The following is a 27,296-nucleotide window of genomic DNA, read 5'->3' on the forward strand; positions in this document are numbered from 1 at the left end:
TATTTAACTTATTTATTTCTTTCCTTTTATCTGATGTATCTTTATCACCCATATTGCTAAGTTTCAGAGTGTTTAATTTATATTGTATATCTTGCAGCTATTTATCCCAAGCTTTCTTTTTTTTTTGTTGTACCAATTAATTATCCTACCATACAGATAAGCTTTTAGGGCATCCCATATGTAAATCTGTGATATATCATTTGTATTGTTAAGTTCTAAAAAATTATTTACTTTTGTAGAAATGAAATCATTAAAATCTTTTAATTTTGTAATATAAGCTGAGATCCTTTTTATATGAATATTAAAAATTGGATTGACTACCAATTCAAAAATTATGGAATTATGATCTGATAGAGGACATGAAATCACTACTGATTTGCTTAAGGAATCTGTTAAATTATTAGAGATAAAAACTCTTATCTATCCTCGAGTATGAGTTATGTCTATGAGAAAAAAAAGGTGTAAAACAAAGAAATAGTATCTGCAAAGTACTTATTTTTTGAAATACATTAATTATCTGAAAAGTATTTTAATAATTTAGATGATGTAGATATTCTTCTTTTCCCATTAGTACTGGTGTCTTTGTAATCTAGAATACAATTGAAATATCCTGCCAAAACAATGTTCCCTTTAGAGAATAGTACAATTTGATTTAGATGCTGTTTCACTGTGTTTGTCCCTATCCCTGGGATCCAATATATGTTGATCAATGTGAAAATTTTACTGTTTAGCTCTATGGTGACTACACAAACATTCCTTTATTATCCTTATATATATATATTATTTTAGGAAAAGGCATTATGTTGTTCCATAGGATAGCTACTCCTCCCTTTTTCTTTGTATGTTCGGAACTTACTAAAATCTTATATGTTTGAGTCAAGCCTGAATATATAATCTGTTAATAAGTGGGTTTCTTGCAAAAATACTAACTGGGATTTATGTAACTTGAGATATTTAATTAAACTCCTCCTTTTATTGGGATTATTTAAACCATTAATGTTGACTGATATACCTTTTAGTGTAGTCATTGAAAATCAAATGATGTAAATATAAACATACTGATCTAAGAAATGCACAAGAATATATCTTATAGGAATATTATTATGATCATTAGAACAAACATAGTGTAAAATTATCAAATTCTTAAGATTAAAGTGGTTTCCTACTACATAAGAAATGAACATCTGAAAAGTTATTAGAAAATATTTATAACAAAAACTTGAAATATAATAATCAACCCAAACCCATCTGGAGTTTAAAACTCCTAACTCGAATGACATCTGTCACGCGAATCGACCTCCTATCAAAAGCAGCATCCAATCAGCACCTGCCTAAATGTTTATAGTCATAACTATAAGAATAAGGCTTCTAATCAATGTCATAAAATCATCTTGCAGATCAATTATAAAAAAAAAAAAACATTCTAAGAACTACTAAAGTTGATCAAATTTGAGCAAAAAACAAAAGAAAACCAATAGTGAAGTTATTGCATAGGAAAACCACTGTGAATCTACTTATATAATAAAAATGTCTTTTATAAATTATATGACCTAATAACATCTATGTGATTACAGATAACAGCTTATTTAAAAAGTTAGATATACCCATTTTGATGAATAGGAGTTTTGTTTCATTTGTTTAACTTAACATCAAATAATTCATTTTTGTGTGAGCAAAATATGTAGATATAATGATGTATCAATTAGTAAATTAATGACTGCTACATCTTAAGAATAATGTACAAAATGTCCTTACATATGTTAGTAAGTTATTGAGAACTGCTATAAGCTATTGGTTCACTATTCTGTTTTTAGGTAATCACATTTTGACAAGAACCTTAAAAAAAAAAGTATGGCTGTCTTTTATTACAGAAATATGGCTAGTAAAGGTTGAAGTATGATATATATATATATATATATATATATATATATATATATATATATATATATATATATATATATAGTACTGCCATAGGTAGTCTGCTAAATGAAACTGAGCTGCAAGTGAATCACCTAGGGGCCTTCAATAACCACTAACATTGGCAGCTGATAAACATGTTGCTAATAAATGTGATTTTACTATCAACTGGCATACTGATTGTCCTGAATGAAATGAACATTGCATTTCTCTGCCAGAAGCCAAGTATAGTGCCAAGTATAGTGAGTGCATTTCAAGAAAGTATAACCAGCACCATCTTGCTAGTTTTCTCATGGCCAAACACCCCAGTAGTGCAGTTCCTCATAGAAGGGTGACTCATAAACTTTAAAATCTGATCTTCCACTCATTGTATTGATTTGAGCTACCCCAAAAGGTCAATCGCAATAACTGAGAACTAGTGAATGGTCATATTAGTTCAAGGAAGCAAGGTGCTTAGCTCCTGTGAATTATGTAAAGGCCTTATTTAAATACAGTAAGCTTTTTGTTATTTAATTATAGCTTGTTCTATCCTTGGAGTTTGAAATGCTGTTTAAGCTGAGTATGTTCTATGTGGGACACTTTTTTTCCCCATCATTTATGACTAGAGGCTGAATTCTGTGATGACTCAATTAAATAAACACTTATAAAAATCCAGCTTCATTAACAAAACCAAAAATGAAAAGTTCACAATTTCTAATGGGAAACAGATCTATTTCCCTATAGTATATATTTACCCTTTTCCGGGAGTTTGTCTTGCTTTTTTTGGTCCATGACATTTCCATAGGGAGTCATCAACAATACTTTTAGCGCCCAAATACACTTATGCTGTACATATAATAACCAAGTGTATGTAATATACCTGCTGAACATATGAAATAGCTATGACGTCCTAATGCAAATATGCTGTATATTTAATGCACCTGTCCTTGCAATATTAATGTTGCCTGTGAGGTATATCTCTATCAGCCTATTACACAAATGCTATTTAATGTCCACATGGATGTAATGCATTAGATGCATTTCTAAAACATCTGAGATATCCTGTTATATACATCTATACATTTAGCATTTTTCTTAATGCTTCATGAATAGTTTCTCAGCAAATCATTAGTTATAAAAATATACATGCACCACAAATATTTGAACAGCTTGCGTTATTAAATTTTCCAGATATGTACGAATCACATCAAGTACTTGTCATCAATTTAGAGGCACCCTTCATACATAGAGCAGATATTCTATGAGATTACTAGACATATATAAATACACAAAGCTAATGAACACCTATGATGTTCAGAAACATGTATTTAGACTAAGTGCGTATTATAACCCCGATTTATCAAAAAAGGTTTGTATAGAATGTGTTGTGATATATTTGTGGACTCACATTAAAACTTCTAATTTTTGCTGGCGTGTACTCCTTTCCGTCCTGTTGGATATTTTGTATAGAATGTCTTACAATTAGAAGAAGGTAGTAATCTACTTGTATCCTCATTCCGTATGCTGTATTATGGTATCATATTTGGATCATTATCTTCCCGCTGAGGTTCAGAAGATTAATTACTTCCGATGCCTTCATGATGATGTTTCAAGAAAGCTCCAAGCTTTTCAGCCGTGATGGATACCAAAGTCTCAAGACCATCATGAAGTTAAACCTTTCAAAGTTCTGGCAGGAAACAGTAAGTAAAAAATTAATTAACTGCATGTATGGCAATGTCTCAAGACTCTTTCTGTACTGAGAAAGATGGGAAAGTTTCACATACAGAGCATGAAGCAATGACAACTACCAAACAAAGCTTCATTATCACCAATCAAATTCTCCGGTTAATCTCCGACCAAAGTACAACAGGCACTAAAATATTAAACTTAATACAAACAACACTACAAATATCACTAGAGTGCAACAGCACCAAACCAGAGCCCCCAAACAAATGTATCAACATCTCAGAGATGACAACATTCCTATACCATTATGCCAGCCACATTTTTACTCGCATCCCGGGTCAGATGTATAATCGCAAGTACAGCAAGTCTGTAAATATTGGGTTATCACACAAGTTTCCCATACCTAACAAATAACCATAAATCATCTAGAAAACAAATATAGCAATTCTAAGTAAAGAAAAGTTTTCAACCACTGTAAAAGCCAAAATCAAAATACACAAATACACTTCCTAATGATAAGCACCATAACAAAATATCCGGAAGTGTAGATATCTGTGTTAGAAGGTTCATTGCATCCGTGGAATTCAAACTAATAAATAGTAACATATTTGATCTTAATCACACAGTACAAAAAAAATCCCAACAAACGACTATTCAACAAATCAAAAAGAACTACTATGTAGTTAACTAAACTACATTATATTAAAGATAAACTACATTATATTAAATATAATACCAAAAACTCACCTGGATGTCCGGTTTCATTTCCCCAACAGAGTGAATCAAGTGCAAATATGTAATTTGTTATGATTCATCTTTTGATTTTTTTCTTAGGGTCAAATGTTTTCCAAGTGTTCTCAGCATTTCTTTTAAGACTAGGACTGGCCCACTCCATTTCATCTACTTTATGCAGAATGTTATTGATTTTTATATATGTAATTGCAATGTCTAGGTCTTCAAAAATTTTGAAACCATCTTGATAAAATATTTTCATTCTTGCAGGAAAAAGCAAATGGGTTTTTATTTTATTCTTTTTTAGTTCTCTGACTAAAGGCAAGAAGATTTTCATTTTTGATAATACTGAAGAATAGTCATTATCGAAGCATATAATATTGTCCTTCAGTTTGATTGGGGATTTTGCCCACACAGTCTTTAATACCATTTCCTTATCATGGGCTGACAGGAACTTTACAATAACAGATTTAGTGGAATTACTCTTGGTGTTTTTAGATGTTACCATTGATCTATGGGCTCTTTCAATACCATATGAAAGAGCCTCTGGGAGTTCTAGGACTTCAGGCAACCAGGAAGATAAAAATGTTTCCATATTATTTCCCTCTATGTTATCCGGTAAGCCAAAAATTCTCACATTATTCCTACGGGACCTATTCTCAAGGTCATCAATCTTTGTCTGAAGAAGAGAATTTTGTTTTAACAGGAATTCAACATTATGTTCACTTTCCTGAATTCTGTTGTCCATATCACTTAATGCAATTTCCATTCCAGAAATCTGTTTCCTTTGTTGCAATAAATCTTCATGTAGAATGTCCATTTGGTGAGTACATCTTTTCTTTAAAATTGTCAGTTTTGTATCCATTTTGTCTATTTTAACATTTAGTTCTTGAATAGTAGTTAGTAATGACTGTAGTTCTTTTCTGATAGTTGTCTCTTGATGAGAAGATTTAGTGAAGCTCTTCCTGTTCTTTTGCTGTAGTACTTCCAAGTGCAATTTTGACAGGAAAAATTAAAATCTACTGAAAACTTTTTATATACTACCCTAATATATATTTAAGAGTTAATAAAAATAAAAAATACTATTATTAGGGAAGTTTTTATCAATATTTCCTGTCAAAGTTCTGTAGAGGCAGAGCTAATAAGAAAAGCTGCTACTCTGTGCTCATCGTGGCCGGCATGTTGTGTTTCTCAGAGCAGGTTATTTGAGGTTAGTTGCATCAGCTGTATATGGATGCATTTCTGTAATACTTTGGAGAGGGGGAGAGCATCACTATGGGTCTGGGTCTGTAGTTATTAAACTCTAGATGTGCCGACTTTGTGCAGTGGTATGATGTAGGATATTTTCCACAGTGGTATGATGTAGGATATTTTCCACAGTGATGGGGAGTATCTTTCTGTATGGACCAGTTAGTACGGACACAAAGAAGACTATGAAGTCTGTGGCCATTTGTAGAAGAGGGGCTACTATTAAAAATATTTTGGAAAGAAAGGCTCTTGTTGTTCCCTCAGTAAGTGGCTTAAGTACCAAGAAATGTGGGCTTTGTGCACAATGTAATTTTATACTTAGTACTGATAAAATCAAAATCAATTATACCACTATTAGACCAAAGTGTAAATTTTCTTGGTGTACTGTAGGAGTGGTGTATGCTGCTTTGTGCATGAAATGTAGGGGTTTTTACATCGCCTAAAACCAAAAGGTGATTTAAAGAAAGGATTTACGAACATTTAAGGGATATTAGAACCTGTAGCAACACGTGTGCACTATTTCAACATGTAGATAAATATCATGAGTTTAGGTTTCTTGTGATAGAAAGAGTGCTACAGGACCCTATGGGGGGGGGGGGCATGGGAAGACCACCTCGAATTTAAAGAATTATTTTGGCAAGTGAGGTTGGATGCCCTTTCTTTCCCTGGGCTAAATGATTGTCTTAATTTAAGCAGCTTATTAAAGCTGCGTTCATATAAAACATGATGTTTTTATAAACAGACATTGGTCTGTTTTTATTTTGCAACTAAGTTTTCAAAAGTAATATTCTTGAGTTGCTTTAGTTGTAAATAATTGGTATTATAGGAATAGATTTAGTTGTATATGATTCTAAGCAGTACTAAACAGTTATGTATTTTGTACTTGGCACGTTAAATGCTTCACCGTTTAATGTGTTTACTAATTGATTGCACCATGTGATGATTTTAAAAGGTATAAATGCTGAAGCTAATAGAATTTTTACTGTTCTGATGAAGTCAGCTGATTTATGCAGATGAAAGCGCTTAACTTTTTTGGTTCTCCAATAAAAGGCTTTGTTCAAGTTTGAGAAGGCGTCCGTGGTTTTGGTTTCTTGGATTGTGCTTGTGCCAGGCACGGCTGGCCTTAGGCATAGGCGAACTAGGCGACCGCCTAGGACGCCGTACAGGCCGGCCTCAAAAGTGTGCAATTCGGACTGGAGTTCTGTTGTGATGACCCCCTAACCGGGAAAAGCCTTAGAGACAACTACAACATTTATTTTTTTAAAAATTTCACTGCCGCCCATAGAGGCTAGCAATTGCACCCTCCCCACCCTCAAAAGGGCGCAATTTACGGACCGGAGTTCTGCTGTGTGATGACCACTAATCGAGAAAAGCTGAAAAACAACATTTTTTTTTTAATTTCACCACCGAGAGGCTAGCAACAGTTGCGCCCTCCCCCACTTAAGCAGGGCGCAATTTATGGACCGGAGTTCAACTGTGTGACGAGTCATAAGTCAACACTCGTAACTACTGCTCGCAAACACTATACTATTGTTGTCTGTGCAGTGGGTTACCATGCAGCCAGTTAACATGCAGGGACATACTTCTTGAAAATAAAAACATATACGAGGAAGAGTTGCTGCATTCCAGTCTCTGAGTACAAAACCAAAGCGTAATCAGCATTCAGCACGTCTTCTAACAACATCATGAATTACCACCAGAGTTTAGAAAGGTTTAGCACAGTGTGTGGATAAGTCCGAATTAAATCGGGATTATTTTTAACCGACTGTAATAATTGCTGAACCCATTGCCATAAACAGTACAGGTGTACATGTTAACCTTAAACAGTAGTGTAGATGCTCAAATGACCACAACTGCAGCAGCAGTAGCCTTGGTTACATGAGTCAGGAAGGTAACCTTGAACTCTGTTGATGAATGCCAGGTCGGCATGCAGCATTCAGCTGTGGTTTTTGATGGATTGGGGATGCAGGGTTAGCCTTACATCATAACAGATAAGTGACTTGATAACTAATAGACTAACCTAGCAACTACTATCCCTCTGGGTTTCTCTGCTGTCCAAGACCAAAGATGGAAAATATATATATAAATATATATATATATATATATATATATATATATATATATATATATATATATATGTATATATAAGCAAAGGTTATGTCAGCAGTTTTTGAACTGGATTTGAAATGATGTAGATAACAAATGAGGTCACCGGTTCATTTAGTGTATATGTAGGGCAGAAATAAACTGCAGGTTAATACATGGTCTGTTGTTCTCTGAGTAATATGGATTTAGCTCACAAAACTTCACCAGTTTCCTCATCAGACTTCTTCCAAGTAGCATAAATGGTTAGTTTTGGACAGCTTTAAATTTTGGATCAGTGATGGAAATCACCAGCTCACCACAAAGTTCCATTATAAGATGGAGGGCTTGGCTTGATTCAGATAGTTGCTTGTGTCGCTCATGTAAAAGGACATTCCTTGGACTTGGTGTTCCAGTGTGGTTTGGTTGCATTGAACCTGGTTGTGGAACCTGTATCCTAATTTGACCTCTATCTGATTACTCTAATTTGTGGCTCCACCTGGTTGGCACATCCACTGCTCAACTTACCAGATCAGACATTTAGGAAATGCTGCCTGCAATTACTTTATCCTTAATCCAGTATCATCTCCTAGAAAAAAGCATGACACAAGTGATCTTGAAATGCCCATACAGGTCTACAATGCAACATTTCCTATGTTCTAGGTTAGCTTGACCTAATGCATGCCTGCTTATTTCCTGTTAGAACTTTTAAAACTCATATGATCATGAGCATCAGGAGTTATGCAAGCAAGGATGATGACTGACAAACAAATAAAGTCCAAGTTGCCCCCACCTCATAAATGATACTTCTCTTCAGACAGATGAATTCACAAGAAATCTGGCTATTTATGTGGACAACTCTGTCTCTCTCATTCAGCCATCATGTTTCTACCACAGTCAGAAAATCCCTCTGTCTGACCAAGTTCCTTTCCAGGAGAATATTGTCAAGATCCAACGGCATCACCCTACCACTGTAGTCTTTCCGTATCAGACCCATCATCAAATATAATTATCCATTTGAATTGTACAAAAGCAAGCATACTGCTCAACTGGAAAGACTCCAAAGATTTCTGTCCAAGAAAGTGAAAGGCTTTAAATCCTTCAACTATCTGGTTTGATGAGCATGACATTCCTTATACTCAACAGTCTACCAGCTGCACTGACTTGACTTGTGTCTCACCTTTTTAAGCCATGAAAGACCCAATCCTATCTGCCATCTTATTTCTTCACAAAACTGTCTCACCCTAATACTGGATGATTTCAGCGACCCTGCAACTTTCTAAGTCTACAAGAGCAATATTTATAATCGGTCCCTCTTTTGCCACCCCCCCCCCCACACACACACACACTGTTCCAGGCTTTTTCCAGCGTTCATGTACTAAGAGATTGACAGGTATGGAGGCATGTATGTAATGCACTGCTTGCTGATTTTACATGGGGATATGGGTTTTGCATTCCTGAGAGTGTCCTCTTTTGTATAAGATGCCTAGTAACTATGAACTTGTCAGTTTCTCAGTTATTCCCTATTGCAATTTTACCAGCTTACCATTTTTTTTTGTGTAACGTAGGAAAGTAATTCTTCAAGGGCAGTAGGCAGTGAATTGGTAGATGAAACACTGAAATGTAAAATTGTTTGCCAGTAACAGACTGTTCATTATTAAAAAAAATCTCTTTAATGTAGAATTATTTGGATGAACTTTTTACTTCTGCAGAGATTGTGCTTATTGACTTGTGGATTGTAATGACATAACTTTGAGTGGCCTTTTATAGGTTCATAGATTAGTACTAAGCTAACTGCCCTGGTGAGCCATTTTAAGCCTAGCCTATTATCCCTTGTAAGACTCAAAACTCTGCACCTTGTGTTTGTAAGGCAAACGCCATAACCATGAGGTCACACTTCCATCCCCTCTTTATGGTTAAAATGTTTTGAAATGGACAGGTTGGTCATTACTGGGTCATGCATTTTGTTTTATTGCTTACTGGAAAAATGTTCAAAACTACAAATTTAAAAAACACACTAACAAAGGGGTGCTTAATTATACAAGGAATGTAATTTAATACAATCAGGAAGGTGAATCAAAGAACACATACATGTATGCATGGTCCAAAAAATGTGAGCAAGGAGGCCGTTTTGAAAATAAGCCCAAAGGTAAACTTAAGCCTCCACTGGCCAGATGCATTTTTATGAATGTGGATTTTCATGCCATTTCAATGGCAGAGAAGTTTATTGCTCATGCCAAGTCTGTTTTCATTGTGAGACTCTATTGTTTAGCAAATGTCTATATGTGTTTGTGCTATTCAAGCTTAAGCTACTGTACACATGGAGGAGGGAGGTTGCTATTCTACTTTCACTGAGCTGTAAGGTTCACTCGCCTACCCCAAAGTAAATTAAAATAAACTTAAGCAACTCTTTGAAAATAAGGCATGTGAGTTTCAATTTTCTGAGGACGTGACTTTTATACTAAAATATATGTGAAGGGGCAACTGATAAAGCAGGTTTATTAAAGGAAAATTCCACTGTCCTTCACTTTCAGTTTAACTGCATCACAAGGTATCTTTTCTTCATATGCATTTAAATGAAGGAAATGGCTGGAGTGGCTTTCCTGGGTAGTGACCGACCTGTGGGTGTGGCTTATAGGGGTGATTCATGAGCATGGTATGGGTGGGGCTTAAGGGGCACCGGAGTACTACTTCGCCTAGGGCACCAGTTGAGCTATGGCAGGCCCTGGTGCCAGAGTCCTATTTTTTGTTGTTTTGTTGTGGACAAGGCCTTATAATTAAGCCTTATATTGTTACAACTAATTTCTTTCATCAAATGAGTATAACTTTCTAACAGTTTTTGTCTTACAGTTTACAATAGTAATTATTCCCAGCATAATGTTCATGAATTCAATGAACACATTCACAGGATGTGTGGTTTGGATTATGCCTAACAATACTCTTACCTGTGCAGTGAATTTAATGTATACCAGTTAATATCTACTGATCACAGGTCTGTGGCATGTTCATGAGCATCAGTTCACTGAGACCTAGATCTAGGTAGGTGATGTGCATCATTTTCCCTTCATCCCTTCCCTTAGATACTTTCTCAAAAAAAGTCTACTTGGTTGAGTAGGCAAGACCTTCCCCTGACAAAACTAAACTGGGAATGTGTCCAGTGTCTTTACGTTGCTAATATCATTGTTGATCATTTCCATGAAAATGTGTTCCATGGCTTTGCTTTATTAGACAGGTTAAACTAATAGGTCTGTAGTTTCTGGGGTCAGTTGATGATCCACCCCTGTGAATGCGGATAACCATTGCCAGCCTTCATTCTCTTGGCACTTAACCTGTTTTGAGGCGGTAGTTGAAAAGTGAATCAAGTGGTCCTGATAGGTTATGTTTCAGGATATTTAGGAGACTGCCATGGATATTGTCAGGCCCTAGAGAAGTTGTGTTTTTGATCTTCGCAAGCACTGACATAACCTGCTCCCTGCTAATAGGTGTGTGTGTGTGTGTGTGTGTGTGTGTGTGTGTGTGTGTGTGTGTGTGTGTGTGTGTGTGTGTGGGTTATACTACTAGGGATTTCCCGGGGTGGCAGGGGAAGAGTGAGAGGTGAAGGTTGAGCTGAATTTATCAGTCAGCAGGTTTGCTATGTCACTGTATTCAGTGAAGGTGGTGCCATTTACTTCCAGTACAGCACAATGTTGCATGCTGTCTTTGAGGTTTTGGAAATAGCTGTAGAAGGCCTTGTGGTCCTCTTTAGCCTGAGAGCCTATGTTGACCTCGTAATTGCCTTTGTTGTATTTAATCAGTCCAGTTAGTTTTCTGTTTGTATTGAGGCATCATTCTAGGTAAAGGTAAAATTCTACTTAGGACTAGGGACATATCTGCCTGAGACACATAGTCCGAGAGCTCAGTCATGCCACTGCACCAACCTCCATTGTGTGGCCATCCCTGGTGAGATCTGACCACAAATCAGTCTTGCTAGAAATAAGTATCACACAACCCTCCCCCCACCTTAGCAATAGCTAGATTAAAGAACTTCAAGGCCAATTACAACCTCTTACATGATGGCATAAATAGCTACATAGCCCCTCCCCACCACAGATGGAACAGACACTTATGCTGAGTTATACACCAATGCTTTGTACAAGCACCTGTACAGTTGTATTGACTGTACCGTACCTGATAAAACCAAAGCAAGATCTTCAAGGAAAAACAAACCTGCCTGGTGGACAACTGCCATTAATAGCCTATACAATAGGAGAAAGGAATTCCTGTCTAAGAGTAGGAAGGAATGGTTTGAAAACTGGAAACACTCCCTCCTCAACTTAAACAAGCAAATAAGACTCCTAGCAAAGTCCTCCAAAGCTAACTACAAATCCAAATTAGCTTCCTAAACAAGGATTAACCAGAATGCGTTCTTTAGTTACATCTGTAACCTCAATGGTAAGGCCCAGATTTTAACTGAACTCTTAGTGGTACTACATATATAGAACCTGTGGATATAGAAAACCTGCTAGCTGACAAGTTCAATGAAAACTTCACTCCCCTGTCCCTGCCACATGTACCCCAAAGCATCCCTAACACCTGTCTTGTGCCTAGTATCTCAGAGGAGCAGGTCTTAAATGCCCTCTCCAAGGCCAAAAACACAGCCTGTATGGGACCAGACAACATCCCAGGCTGTGTTCTACATGGGTTCAACAGGCATTAGTGTCACCTTTTAGCAGGCTTTTCAATCACAGCCTAAGCACTGGCTTCATTCCAGTGGAATGGAAAACAGCTACCATCATCCCTTTGTACAAAGGAGGTGCATCCATGGATGCTGGGAACTACAGTCCCATTAGCCTGACCAGCCTTATCTGCAAGGCCATGGAGCAAGTCATCATGAACCTTATTAACAAAGATACAGGAAATCTCCAAATGCTTGACCTCACCCAGTTTGGCTTTGTCAAGGGGAGATCATGCCTGTTAAACTTGGTGGACTTTTTTGAGACGGTCACTAAAGCCCTAGACAAGGGGAAATCTGTGCATACAGCCTCCCTAGACTTAGCCAAGGCCTTTGACGCAATCCCAGACTCAGGCCTCATTGATAAACTCACCCAGCTGGGTATCAACCCATATATTGTCAGGTGGGTTGTAAACTGGCTCACTGATAAAATTCGTATAGTCAAAATAGGGGACTCCACCTCCTTCAGCAGGCCTGTAACCAGTGGTGTTTCACAGGGATCGGTTCTGGGACCCCTGCTGATTTTGGAATCTACATCTCCGAAGTACAGGCTAAAACTAAAGGACTTTGGCTGACAAAGTTTGCTGGTGACTACAAACTAGGAGTGAACATTTAAACCCCTAGCGATGTCAACATCCTGCAAGAAAGTCTTACGCAGACTAATGACTGGTGCCAAAGTCATGGCCTTAACTTAACACAAAAAATGCATCAGTCCCTTTGACAAGGGCGATGTTCCTGCAAACTACCACATCAGTAGCAGTACCCCAAGCACACAATCAGTGGTGAGAGATCTGGGCACACAGGTGGAGAGCAACATTAACTTTGATCACCATGTCTCCACAGTGGTAAGAAGGGCATTATATATTGTTCTTCTCGTAAGTAAGGTCATTCCCTCCAGAAAAAGAGGCTATAAATCTCCCTGTACTCTTCCCTCATCAGACCAGTAACAGAGTACAGTGCTCCCTCTGGTATGTTCCTTTCCAAACACCTGCAGCAATTGAAGAGACCACAAATGTTCCTTACAAAGAAAATTCAGGGTCTTCAAGATCTGTCTTATGTGGACAGACTAAAATCATTGTCACTTGTGTCATACAGACTGCTCAGAGGCAACCTGTTTCTTGCATATAGAGCAATCTCTGAACCAGCTTTAATGAAAATGCACATTTGCAAATTAAATGGCACACTGGTCACTTGCTGAAAGGACCTTAACCTGATATGTGATATCAACAGAACTTGCTGGAGAGACAGATTTGTCTCAGAGGTTGCCCTACTTTTGGAACAAGCTTCCTATTCATGTTAAACAAAGCCCTCTTTGGCCCATTTAAACACAGTTTGGACGATTGGATGGGTAACTAGAAATTCTCCCTGGAAGTTCCACCTGTGTCCATTTTGGACAGGGGTAATAGGTAATGATTTTAGTGTCTGCTTGAATCAGGAACCCTTGGGAACATGGGTTGAACTTGGCTAGGCTTGTAAGGGCCCTGGGGCCTTTAACCTAGTAACCTCCTATGATCCTAAGAGATTTGCTTTACTATGGCGTCAGATTACATATAAGCCAACAAAGTAATTTTTTAAGGCGATAAGCTCAGTGACCTCTGCAAACATTTGATTCAATCCATGAATGTAACTTGAGCTAAATTATATTTCGAACTACTTATCTTTTGTGTTTTGATACTGTTGTTTTATATTGTACTTTTTTTGTGTAATTCTGGAGCTTTTCTCCTCGGGTCTCCACCAAAAATGGGCTTCTGCTCAGATGGACTAACCCAATTTACAAATGTCAAATAAGTAAACAACTGAACATACAGACTTCAGTGGTATTCCACAGTATCAATACATCAGTATAACAGAGCTTTGGATGGGAAGTAAAAATGAAACAGGCTCCATGTTGGGGGTACTGTGGCCCTCCTTACTTAAATATACAACTTCAATGCTATATAACTAAAGACAAGTAAAAAAACATCCTTAAATAGGTAGTGTATTACCCAGTAGTAAATTACAAGCCATAATGCAGCAGCAGCAGTTCAAATAATTAAACTGCCAACATCAAACAAATTAAAACAAATCCTAACATCCCCCAATGCAAAATGCCTATCAGCTACACCCAAGAAATAGATCTCAGAGTTGCAGTACATCCAGGCAGCGGTAAGTCATTGGAACCTTGCATAAACTGGTACACTAGGAAAACACAGGTTGCTCGGGACATGTTGTGGCTCTTAGAAATTAGTCAGTATTCATGGCTTATAGTACTGCCAGAAACAAATGAAACCTCATGCTCACCTGCAGTCCTGATGTGAGACGACTGAAAGAAAGTGTTTTGGAATATCTAAGCTCATGGTGGGAAGCAGTTATGTACTTTTGGAACAGGTGATGTCAGCCTGACTCACCTCTCCACTCACTTGTCAGTGATTATTAGTTAAGCTGCAATGTTCAGTTATCTAGTGTCCACTTTTTTAAACCAGTAGTTCCAGCAGATCTGAAGGCTGTTGCATTGTAAAATGTTTTCCAGATGCCCATTTCTGTGAGCTGCTTTTCTTCAGTTACAAGCTCTGTTGTTTGAACTAGACTGTGTCTTGTGACAAAGAATCCGTTGGAAGGAGGGCCAGGAGTTCAATTTGAGCACTGCAGTCATCACTCTCTTTTTTCCTGAATGCTCCAATGCAAAATAGCACAGACCAGCATTTCTCTAATAAAGAGGGCAAGCCTATCTGGGAGGCCTGGACCTGTTTCAAGGGAGGCCACAGAAATTGTTGCCTTCTTAACATGTTAACTGTTAAATACTTTTACTTGGAGTCTAAGTGCAAAGGGATGATGACCAATGAATGTATGTATTTAGTTCTGAATTAATAGTAAAGTAATAATGCAGAAAGTGTTATCTTGCTTAGGACTGCAAATTAATAGGAAAGTAATGTAGTAAACTGAATTATTATTATTTCAGGTGTACATGTTTTTGTGTGCAGGGATGAAAACCCTACCTGCTTTTTTACAATGCAGCAAAGTCATTTTTTTGCGGGGAGGCATAAAGTGTTTTTTTTTTTTACATTTCCCTTACCATCATGCCATACCTGAAACCTTGGGGATAAATTCATTTCTTCCATTTTCTTGGATATTGGCACCCAGTTTGACCTTGTGTAGGAGTTTTTTTCCAGAGGGAATTTGCTTTACAGCACCTCAGTTTATGGTCCAGTGTGGCAGTGAGAGTTAAGCTCCTGATGGCTATCAGTTATAGCAGCATTTCCTGGTTTTAGCTCCTAACCCTGCCCTTGTGTTTGAGTGTCTGCTCACTCCATAGCATGACCTGCAGTACTTACCCCCCCCCCCCCCCGAGCATGCATGCTTCCAAACGTATATTTGCAAGGATATTGCACAAGTACTTGGCTTTGTTACACCTTGCATGTTTATAGACTATAATATTGCTTATCATATATCCAATTTTCCATGAAGTGCTGGCTTTTTAGCTGCCCAAACCGCCTTATTTCATTCTTTTGATAAGTAATCAAGCATGAACTGGTCAATATCCCCTTCCTCTCCAGCTTCCCCAGTGTATATGTTTCTGTTCAGTCTCAGTTTGCTTAGGTCACAATCAGGGCTTTATTCTTTTCCTGTACACAGATGGCAAATTACTTTGTTGCCATAGACCTGACTATGCAGTCTTGAAGTAAAGCAATGTTGTACTGTTTGCATCAAGCTTAACTCTTTAGTGTTACTTATATTGGGAGCAAGTCAGTCTGGTAGTAGCAATTACAGCGAATGTTGGCTAAAGCATCAATAGCAGTGAAGGTCTCTCATCTCTGCTGATGTGAGACTACAGAGCAGGTAAGTATACGTTTTGGGGGTGTTGCCCCACAGAGAGGGTACTGAGGAGGACAAATTACCTCCAATAGTCACCAAAAATTGCTTTGGCAGTTTTTTTTTCTGGTCTATCAACATTTGGTGCAACTGTTTTCAGTTAATCAACATGATTCCCTTATGTTCAGTATTTTCTTAACAGTAATGAGGCTGGAAAGGGTTGACCTTTCTCAAAAAGTTGTTGGAAAAACTGCAGATATGTCACACATGGCCTTCAGTCTATCTGTAGTGACAGTGATTTTTCGGATGTATGGGATGGTACACACATCTTGTACCAACAGTGTTAAAAAGGTTATATTTAGCATTGCATTCCTGTAAACGTAAGTTTTGTCTCCTACCATCCTCTATCTACCCTAAGTATGACCGCTGTTCTTAAGTCTACATATAGAACATGTTCCAGTGTATTTCCAGAGTGAGGAAAAACATTTACTGTAGACATTTCCTTTCTTTGAAAGGATTTCTTTATATTTCTGTGCTCTATCTGTCCTTCATCCCTAATATAGCCATCTAAAAAGTGTGCAGATTTATTCTCTGGCTTTTTTAGCATGTAATCTATATGGCTTCTGGAACTTGAGAACTGTGCTTTTAAGTAAAAGTATATTTTTGTTCCATGAGAATCCTGAGATTTTTCTGCCATTGGTGGATGGGGAATTGGTCATAGTTTGACTGCATTGTCATCATTCCTTCAGTCAGCTGGCATTAGCTTTTCTAAAAGCTGTTGGTCAATACTAATGATCTCATACCATTTTGCAGCATTTAATTGTTTTGAACAATATGTACTTTACATGCTGTTAGGGATACTCAAAAATAGGATTGCTAAAGTAAGTGCCTGTTGCCGAGTTCTTCAGTGGTGCGTGTAGTTGCTATGTTAGCTTTTTTTTTTGCTAAATATGAAGGTGTAATTTTCTTTTAAATCCACCAAAACATTATATTTACTGTCACACAGTGAAATGTCTATTTGGATGGAATTTTAAAAACTGCACAATTCAAGAACGTGTCTGGTAATTTAAAAAAATGTCAGTAAAGGTTGAAGCAAAGGAATTCTGTTATAAGTAATTATTTCTGTTTATATGGTGTTTCTTAGTTGCTACATTTTTCTAAAGCAAGGTACTAATATATACAGAAGCTCTCCGGCTGTGGGAAGCATCCAGCCTTTGTTTTTCAGTTGCATTTCATACTGCTTTATCTAGAATTGGAGTTTTCTAGTGGGCAGTATTCTTTGGAATTGTGGGTAGAGTTTGGCAGCATGGGAGGGTTTTGCTATACTGAGCATTCTTACCATCTGCAGCATCAGTCCCATTTATTCCCATAGCCCTAACTTTTCTCACACTTTCACCTTTATGGTCAGTGTCTATTACTTTAATTGCACTACATTTACACTGGCCAGGACAATTGCATGTATTATGTGTCATATGCAATCATGCAGTTACACCTATCTCTATAGATTACTTGAATTTTATTTTATTTTAATTTATTTTTGTTTCCAAGTTATTTTTTAAATGCAAGGCTTGTAGCAGGTTGCATCCACATACCTACAAAATAAAGTAAGATATTGCCGACTGCCCCATGTAGCTGTTGTATTTTGAATGTGGGATTAAACTGATCATGCCGACAAGAGCCAATACTACAACAGTGTCAGCTGCTGTATAATGTATTTGATACAACCTTCTTGCAAGTTTCAAGAGGGTATGGCTTACATTTTGATACTATGGCTATATAAAATAAAAATTTAGAATATGTATTGTCACATGTTGATAATGTTGCAGTATTTGAAAGAGATGCATTTTGATCACCTCCAGTAAGTTCTTTGACAGTATTTTGTCTGATTTCAGGGAAGATGTAGACCAAGAAGAGAAGGCACGATTTGGAGAACTTTGTACTGGTGAAAATGGCAAAGGCAGGGAATGGTTTGCCAGATACGTAAGTGCACAGGTAATGTAAAACTTTCTGGAAGTCTGAAGTAAGTGCAGTGAAATGTAATGTACGTAAGTGCACAGGTACTGTAAAACTTTCTGGAAGTCTGAAGTAAGTGCAGTGAAATGTAATGGACTGTTAAACACAGTGAAAATGAAATGCAGTAGATTACATCTTTTATTTATTTTTTTAATAACAGACTGAAAAAAAATGCTTCTTGACTGAACCATGACTTGTGCTGGTGTCTGCTAAACAACTGTACATGCTGCTACCCCCTCTTCCTGATCATCCTTCCTGGAATCTTCTGTCCCCAGAAGACTGCTGACCACTCCTTAGGCCAAACTATTCCTTCATTTAAACCACCCCTAATCACTTTTCCACCTCTGCACATTCTGCTTTGCCCTTCTCATCCCAGCATTCCTGCCTTTACCAATATTCAAAGATTCACAATATAGTGTGCTAACTCTCAACTACCTGTAACTTTCCTTGTGAGGGATGCAAAGTACAAACCAAAAAAAAAAAGTGTTAAGGTTATTTGGAGCCTGTGAACTGTTTATAAAAATAAAGTAATTTAACTCAAAAGATTTACTGATTCTCTCAGGACAAAAAATCCTTGACCTCTGTGATGTATGGTAGCTTACCAAAGAATCACACAAATGCTCCAGTACCACTGAAACTGCTTTATTTTAGATGCGCATTTTTATTCAAAGATTTCTTCCAGTCTAACATTGTTTACATTTTCAGAACATTTATTAATTTGCAAGGGGAATAAGGGCCATAGGGAATCTGAAACCACCAATAGAAGGGTGTCCTGATTGATACCGAATAGGTGGTCATTGCCTCCTCATTAGAATAAAATACTAAGATTTGGTCCAACTTTTTTATCTAGATTAAAGATAATGGGAAACATTTAATTGGCTGTACCTGTAAACCCCCCTTATCTTCCCCAAAAAGTCACCCACATTTAAATCAGACCATTTATTGAAATTTCTGATCCCTCTTATGCAGTAATTAAAAAAAACAGAACCTTTTGTCTGACACACAGAACAAAGAGTAATATTTATTTATACAATAATTTTACAACTTTCAAAAATAAAGCAAAAACATCTGCACTTTATAACAAATTAGTGATAATATAAAAACATTGATTAAGTATAGATACAAGTTATATGATATTCAACATGTATAGAAATTTTAGACAGTTTGTAGAGAAATTAAAGGTGAGTTAGTTTAATACAAACAGGAATTGCAGTATGAAGTGAGGGAAAAACTGGCTTATGGTATATTTAGAGAGAAAGTCAGGGAAGAGAATTTGAAAGAAGTAAGGAAGTAAATGAAGAAGGGAGAGTAATGAAGTATATGGAATGAAAAGGTACTTGTTCACATTTAGGGAAGTAGTTTATCCTGGTTTTGAGCAAGAACAGATAGATTTTAGCTAGGAAGTCTTTCGGAGTGGCTTTGAAAGATGGGGAGGGAGGGTATTGACCTGATAGACACAGGTAAGGAGTTCCAGACATTAGCAACCTTGTATGAGTACAGAAAATGCCCAGAATATTTGATAGGTTTGTAGACGGGAGATTTTGGTCACTGGATCACATTGACCAACTGGGAACATAGTTGTGTAGAATGTTCTTTTAATGGGTCTATATTAGATCGCCGAACATTTAAAAAAATGAACAGTGATTAATCGACCCTATATAAGTGAAAGCTTACAATCTCGAACTGTCAGAACAGTGATTTTTTTTTTTTTCCTAGGGAAAAAAAATCGCTGTTCCAAAACACATACACACAACACAAGCACACCAAACAAACATCAGTCCACACACATACACCTAAAATCTGACACCTAACCCTACACTAAACTATACACACACCACTAACTATCCACTTAACTTAACCCAAATTCTAACCCTAAGGTCCGTCACTATCGCACACTCACCTCACCCACTCCCTAACCCTAACTCACCTAACCCGCCCTAACCCTCACGTCCACACAGTCGCACACATACCTAACCCGCGCCCTAACCCTAACTCACCTAACCCACCCTAACACTCACATCCACACAATTGCACACTTACCTGAACCCGACCTGTAACTTTCCACCACAGCACTGAAAATACCAAAGCAACAAACTGACAACCGAATTCTTTCCTTAGGAAAACATTCAGGTTTCTGTTGCTTCAATATTTTAAGCTTTTGCTTACATAAATTCGATCAATCACCATTTGCTTTTTTAAGCGTTTGGTGATTTAATATAGACCCTTTTTAATGATGGACAGGCAGATGGATGCTGGATAATTTTATAGGTGGTAAGATGCTGTGTGTATATTAATTGATGAGGCACTTACAACCAATTTAGGCTGGCTTTTAGTGCCATGCAGTGGTGGGTTTTGAAAGGGGTATTTGCTGCAGATTTAGCAACTTTGTTATAGCATTATTCAAGTTTTATTTTTTCTGAAGCCTGGAGGTTAGTAAGGATTGGAGTGCCATAAAAGTGTGGGGAAGGAGATAAGCAGTGGCAACTGTAGTTGTGTCTGTGAGAGAGTTTTTGGCTGTGTAAAGCACAAGTTTTTCTTATGCAGTTTTGTATATGCAAGTCAACTGTAAGCTTATCATCCACTATCACCCTAATAAATTGCTATGAGGAGTGACTTCAGTGGTTGTATTATCAAGATTTTTTTTTCATGAGAGAGGGATTTGGGGAAAAAGTAGTAGTTTGGTCTATTTTTGGGTTGAGTTTGAGGTGTGATTTATGAAGCCATGTTTCAGTGGCTGTTAAAGGTTCCCTGAGTACTTTTTGGAGGTGCAACATGTCATGTCAAATGTGCAAATGAGTGGAATAATCTGCATATTGTATTAAGGTGGCTTTTGTGTGAATGTACAGTGTGTGTTGGTGAAAATGTTAGAAGAGGGGGACCCAGGATAGAGCCTTGTGGCACACTAGTGGTGACTGTGCGGTAAGGAGAGTATCGAGTGCCATTTGACTGACCTGATACCTATTGGGCAAGTATCATTTGAACCACAGAAATGCGGGCTGTGAGAGACCTAGTGAGGACATTTGAAATAGTTTGCTGAGACAAACTGTATGGAAGACTTGAATTTCCTCCTCTGTTCAGAGGAATAATGTTTGACTTTTTCCAGAGAATGTGGAACTCCTGAATTGACCTCTTTATAGGGACTGAGATAGGAAAGGCATTGCTATTAGCTGCTATTGTTAGGTACTCACTTGGAAGGTCATCAGCTGAAGAAGAGCATGGTTAAAGTTTAAAAGTAGTTTTATATAGGATGTGGGCACAGGTTTGAAGGTGAAAGTGGATGTTGTGATATGTGGTTGTTGGACAGGGTTGGGATTAGATGTTGAGGAATCCTTGGTTAGAGATGCTGTACTGTCCCTAAAATAGAAGTTGAACTGTATTGCAGTTCCAAGTTATTGGGAGAGGGGTTGGATGAATGTTTGGCTGAGATGTACAATTAATTCTTTAGTGGATGTTCAAAACTTTTAGGGCTGTGTTTAGTATTATTCTGAAAGTTATAGTATATATTTTGTCTTCATTTATTTGCTTTTTAGTATGATTGTGAAGCATTGCATTTATTTTTAGTCTCTTCCTTCTAGGAGGTGCAAGGCTATTTAGGATATTTAGAAAATTCGTATTGAATTAGTTTACAGCATCCTTTAAGGGGAACATTTTTAGAAGTTGCAGTTAATAGATGATAGTGTAGTAATGAATATTTCTGGGTTAAACTTTGAAAGGTTGCATGTTGTTTTATAAATATGCTGTTTAGCTGGATGTTTGAGATGCCTGGTCATATAGATTGGGAGATGATCAGTGAGAGAGTCTGACATTGTACCTGTAGTGGTGTATTTACTAGGATCCAGTTTAATAGGGAATTGTATGTCCTGCTATAATGTGTGGGGCTATTAATTAGTTGTGTGAAACCGTATAAGTTCATGCTAGATGTAAAGAAATTAAAAGAGTTTTTGTCCAACCAATTGACATTCATATCACCAAGTAGTATTTTTTTCCTGTGGAAATGTTATGGCTATCCAATGTAGGATATCTTTCAGTGTAGCTGTATGTTTGCCAGGAGGAATGTAAAGGACAGCAATACATATTTGTAATTGTTTATTTTTAGGAAAGTGATAAGAATACCCCTCAGGTCAAATTATAACAGAGAGCAATCCTTATACAGCCAATGCATATCAATTAACAAAGAGATACAAAGTAAAACAGGTTTTCTGTCATTGCCTGAGGCTAAATAGCTGACATATGCAGTATAGTCTACTGGTCAAAAAAAGAGGGGGGGGGGGCAGTGGCCAACTAAGTAAGAGATCATCAGAATGGATATATTATTTCACAGAAACCATCAGTCACAGAGCACACATGTATTTGACTGGTTAAGATTAATACACAGCAAGATTCTTCATGATAAATTTGCTTACATCATACAATGACAAAATTCTCAGTAAGCTTGTAGGAGCAGGGCCTTGTGGCAGAACGCCTTGCAGTATCAAGGTCAGATGTAGTATCAAGGTCAGATGTAGTGACCACTGGCCCTGCTCTATGATGGAAGATATAGTGAGGTTACTTTGGCAGATGTTTCTGCTCTTAAAATGACAAAATGTCTAGCAAATATAACTTTGAAAAATAGGCAACATACTGCTGTAGCATGAGATGTTCAGAAGGAAATTAGGTTCACAAGTGTGTGCTCTTAAGAACAAAACCTTCTATAAATCTTAAGTGCAAAATCTAAATCTTTCACATGTTGGATGGTGAAATGGTGCCATATTCAGGGAAAGTAACAGTGCTTAGAATGTCATCTAATGCTATGCTAGACCATTGAGTGTAGAGAAAGAAACTTTAACAGCTCACTGGAACCTTTGCATGCACCAAAGCCTGTGTGTGTTATCAAGGTGGAGTCTAGGCTTTTTCAACTCTCTTTAAAATTAATTAGTGAAAGAAGTAAAGTATCTTCTTTCCTTGCAAAAATATATATCAGTGGTGTGGAGCTGTACGAGTGAGCTCCAGAACAAGGCTGTTGTGTATCTCTTCCCCAGTTAAAAGGGCAATGTAAAAGTAGACCTGTGAGGTTTCATATGGTGATCCCCACCATTTCCATTCTGTCATGCACCTTAGGCCATCCGTCTCTCTTGCACACCTTAATGTTAAAGCAGTATGTTGCCTAGTTCTAATAGACATTTTGTCTTACTTTAAGAGCAAGAAAAGTCCCATAAAAGCAGACTCACTATTAGTAATATTGTATTACCCTTTATTTTTGTGTTTTATATCTTCATGTCTTTAATGCATGCTTTAATGGCCCATTTCTTATCATTTGATAAGCAAAGACAAAGCCCTTTGAGAGTCCCGGTCTTGCACAAATTACTGAAACACAATTATTCCCTAGAAGAATTACAGTTGGCTGTAGGGAGCCAAACTCTGAAGGGGATAAAGTAATGCACACACTATTGTCAGGCCAAGATAATTTCATAGACCATCTAAACTGCTAAGTGTCTTAATGAGAGAAGTGACAGAGAGCAAGTGAATACACCTTGATGGTGCATTATTTCACTTAATTCTGATGACTTTACAATATACAATTTGCTTTCTTTTGGGTAAAAAGTACATATATAGCCTCATACTCGGCCCTTCATCACGTCATCTCTGAGGCCGCTGTAAGAAATTCAGGTTGGTAGTTCCTAGCTCATCCTTTTTAAATCTATAATTTATTACAGCTTTCATCAACAGAAAACTCAAGAGTATAGCCTAGTGGCACAAACTCTTAAGAGCTAAAAAGGCAACAGTATCAACTTGTGGGCCCCATAGTCCGTTAACCTTGTAAACCAGTCATTAGGTTTTATTTATTTATTTTTTTATCACCTTAATGAAGAAGTTCATCTTCAAACTTGGTGTTTTCATTGATTTTCATTATAATGAGAGGCATAAACCACACATAACTAAAATATTAAAATGTAGTACAAAGTTAAAATCATGAATTCCCACACATTGCATTCATATTTTCTCTTTTTATTGACTAATCTTGCAAGCAATTTAGTCTGTATTACCCACTAATCTGTAGGAATTTATTTTTGAAATTCATCAAGGATGCCATTTTTATTTTAAAGAAGTTTATCAATTTGGAAAATTAGCCTAAACATATTCAGCCTTTTATCTTGATTATGTGGTCTGTAATAATTTATTGAAGAGAGTAGAGGCATTTTGTCACAAAAAATAAAAACAATATTGCAAATGCAATTCTAATTCATAATGAAGGGTGCATCTTTTTTTTTTCCTCTTGGCTTTTCCTGTTAGGGGTCGCCACAGCAGAACAATGGTCCACAGAACGATTGGCAGTGGAGTTTTACGATGTTGAGTTGCCAGCCAGCCAACATCCACAGAAGACAAACACATGCACACATTCACACTTAGGGCCAATTTAGTGTGTCCAATCCACCTTCAGCATGTCTTTAGCAGGACATGCTGACTGTGCACATTGTCACCTCACAGCAAGAGGTTCTCTGGTTCGATTCTCGGCTGGGGGTGCCTTCTGTGCAGAGTATGCATGTCCTCACTGTGTTTGTGGGTTTTCTCCCACATTCCAAATACATGGGTCTGGAGCATTTCACCCCGGGCCTCCGCTGAAAATGGGCTCTGTCCCAGTTGGACTTTCCAGTAAACAGATGTTAAAGGTTCAGCTGTCACCATCATCAAAATATAATATAAATTTAGTGAACATAAATTATGACATTAATTCTCTGTATGTTATACTTCTCTTTGGCCATGATCCCTCCTAAAGTTAAAAGAAAAGTTCCATTTCCTTAGAAAATGTAAAGCATAAATACTACCATAATATCCAATTTTTCCAATATAACAGAGTTCAAAAGATTTACTTTTTGCAGGATAATTTAAAACCTCCGAAATAATAGAAGGTAAAGCCTTCCATTGTGATATCATATGTTCCTTTCCACCGGATACAATACCTAGAAGTTCCACTTCTGTAATAGAGAACTGACTACTCCACCCCCTAAAAAGTAAAGATAATAGTGATTAGAAAAAGAATAAGTATTTTAAAGGTGCATAAAAGAAAAGGTTTGGAAGGGAAGTAGAAAAAAAAGTGTGTAAGAAAAAAGATGGATTTGATTTAATGGAATGCAAGAACTACCATGGCATCAGCCTGCTCTCCATCAGCAGCAAAGTCTTTATGAAGATCATACAATCCAGGCTGCCGAAACACCATGAGCAAACCAGCAGGGAAGAACGGGCTGGATTCAAACCAAACAGAGGGTGCTGCAATCAAATCTTCACCATCCATCAGCTAATGGAGGAATGAATCCAGTGTGGACAATGTCCAGTTATTGTATCAATTTTAAGTCCACAGTTGACTGTATACACTGGTCTGCTCTGTGGAAGACATTGGAGACCGAGCATGTGCTGAAGAAAGTCATCAGTCTCCTTCAAACATTGTACAATGGTTCATCCAGCCCAGGTGCCCATTTGGAATGAACTGTCTGAAGAGATTACCCTACAGACTGGGGTCCATCAAGGGGATGCGGTCTCTCCACTGCTGTTCAAAATAGTGATGGATGCCATCATGAGGAGAGTATTTGAGGGCAAGAGCAGAGTCCAATTTGATGAAGCCTGTTCTGTGACTGACCTGATGATCACCGATGACAGCACCATTTTCACATACAGTGATGATGAGGCCACATGTAGCCTCTACAACATCGCCCCACATCATCCAATCATATGGCCTATGGATAAATGTGGACAAAAGTCATGACAACTGATGGATCACAAGCCACCATTCAACTCGGGGGGGAATTCAGGTCAAACAAATGCAAAAATTCAAGTATCTGGGTTTTGCTGGTCCAGAAGAAGAAAGTGGCATCAACAGCTGTAGTCCATAGCAGGACTGGACAAGCCACCGCAGCATTTCCCTCACTCAAGTAGTGTTTATAGAAGAGGGCAAACTTCTCTCACCGACAAGATTAACCTTTTCCAGGCACTGATCTTGCCAGTTCTCCTTTATGGATTGGAAATGTGGATCCTCCTCAAGCCTAACCTGAAAAAGCTTGAGGTTTTCTAAATGTGATGCCTGCGCCAAATCTTGGGAATCAGGCTTCATGACCACATTAGAAATGACAGCATCTGGAACAGATGTGATCAGCAGCCAATGATCAGTGAAAAGATCCAGAGCAGGAGACTGTCTGCTGGTTTTATACATTTCTCTTGCATATTTTGTAAATGCTCTAGTGCTTGTTTCTCTAATGAATTCATATTGTAAAAGCCTTTTTTATGAGGAGCATTTAGAGTGTTACATAGCTGTTTCTGACATGCTCTTACACACAAATCTATATGAGGTAGTAGCGGAGGAGTAACACACTTGGGTTCCTGTGAGTCAATGTACCGGGTAAAGATTGTGTGCCAAGCATCAGCTTTAACGCTATATTTCATGCAAACATTCTCACATCTGTTAGTACATCACTTACTTTGGCAGAGGCAGCTGGAATGAAAGATAATCCTTTATTCAACACCATTAAGTTTCATGGAATGCAACAAGTAAATCTCTGTTGGGTAATGCAAGATGTCATAACCAAAGACAGGATTTCAATCATCCAAAGATGGTTTACTTTCAAACCTAGATTTTATGCTGATTGCAGTGCTACATATATAGTATATTTGGCTAGATGTCATTTTTGCTCTTGTTTTTATGTGGGCAAGACTATACAATAGCTGAGAGATTGAGTTAGTAGGCATATATATGAAATAGGCAAAGAACATTAATAATGCACTTGCCAAACATAACACTGAATACCAGGTCATAGCTTTAGTTTGAGTGTTATAATGCATTTTTAATAATGTGAGGGGTAGAGACACCAACAATTTAGAACAGATAGAGCTACGATGGGTACTGAGATTGCAGGCACATGGGTGTCCAGGGATCAATGTTAATGTCAGTATTAAACCTGTCTTAGGTGGGCACAGATTCAAAAGCATGTGAGCATTAAATTAGGGGAGTAGCTTCTAGTTAGAATCAGCCGTTTTCTCATAGGTTGTTTTAATGTATAAATGGTCTGATGGAGAGACATCGTTCCCTCCAAAAGCGCTTACTTAATAAACCTGTGTTTTTGGTCCAAAGAGCTGGTTGTGATCATTTCATCATCCCCCCTTGCTACTTTTT

At 37.5% G+C, this 27,296-nt stretch overlaps 1 protein-coding gene across 1 annotated transcript in view; it reads left to right on the plus strand.

The window, feature by feature from the left end:
* The window catches only part of LOC122810103 (uncharacterized protein KIAA0513-like), a 144,149-nt gene extending 126,004 nt beyond the window's left edge, over window positions 1-18,145 (plus strand). The window contains exon 3 of the mRNA XM_044081579.1: window positions 18,037-18,145. Within this exon, the coding sequence (XP_043937514.1) occupies window positions 18,037-18,145 (109 nt within the window). The remainder of the gene's footprint in view (window positions 1-18,036) is intronic.
* Window positions 18,146-27,296: the final 9,151 nt, after the last annotated feature.

Source organism: Protopterus annectens, chromosome 8.part1 (assembly GCF_019279795.1).
Source record: "Protopterus annectens isolate FY-2018-M chromosome 8.part1, PAN1.0, whole genome shotgun sequence".
NCBI classification, from domain to species: Eukaryota; Metazoa; Chordata; order Ceratodontiformes; family Protopteridae; genus Protopterus; species Protopterus annectens.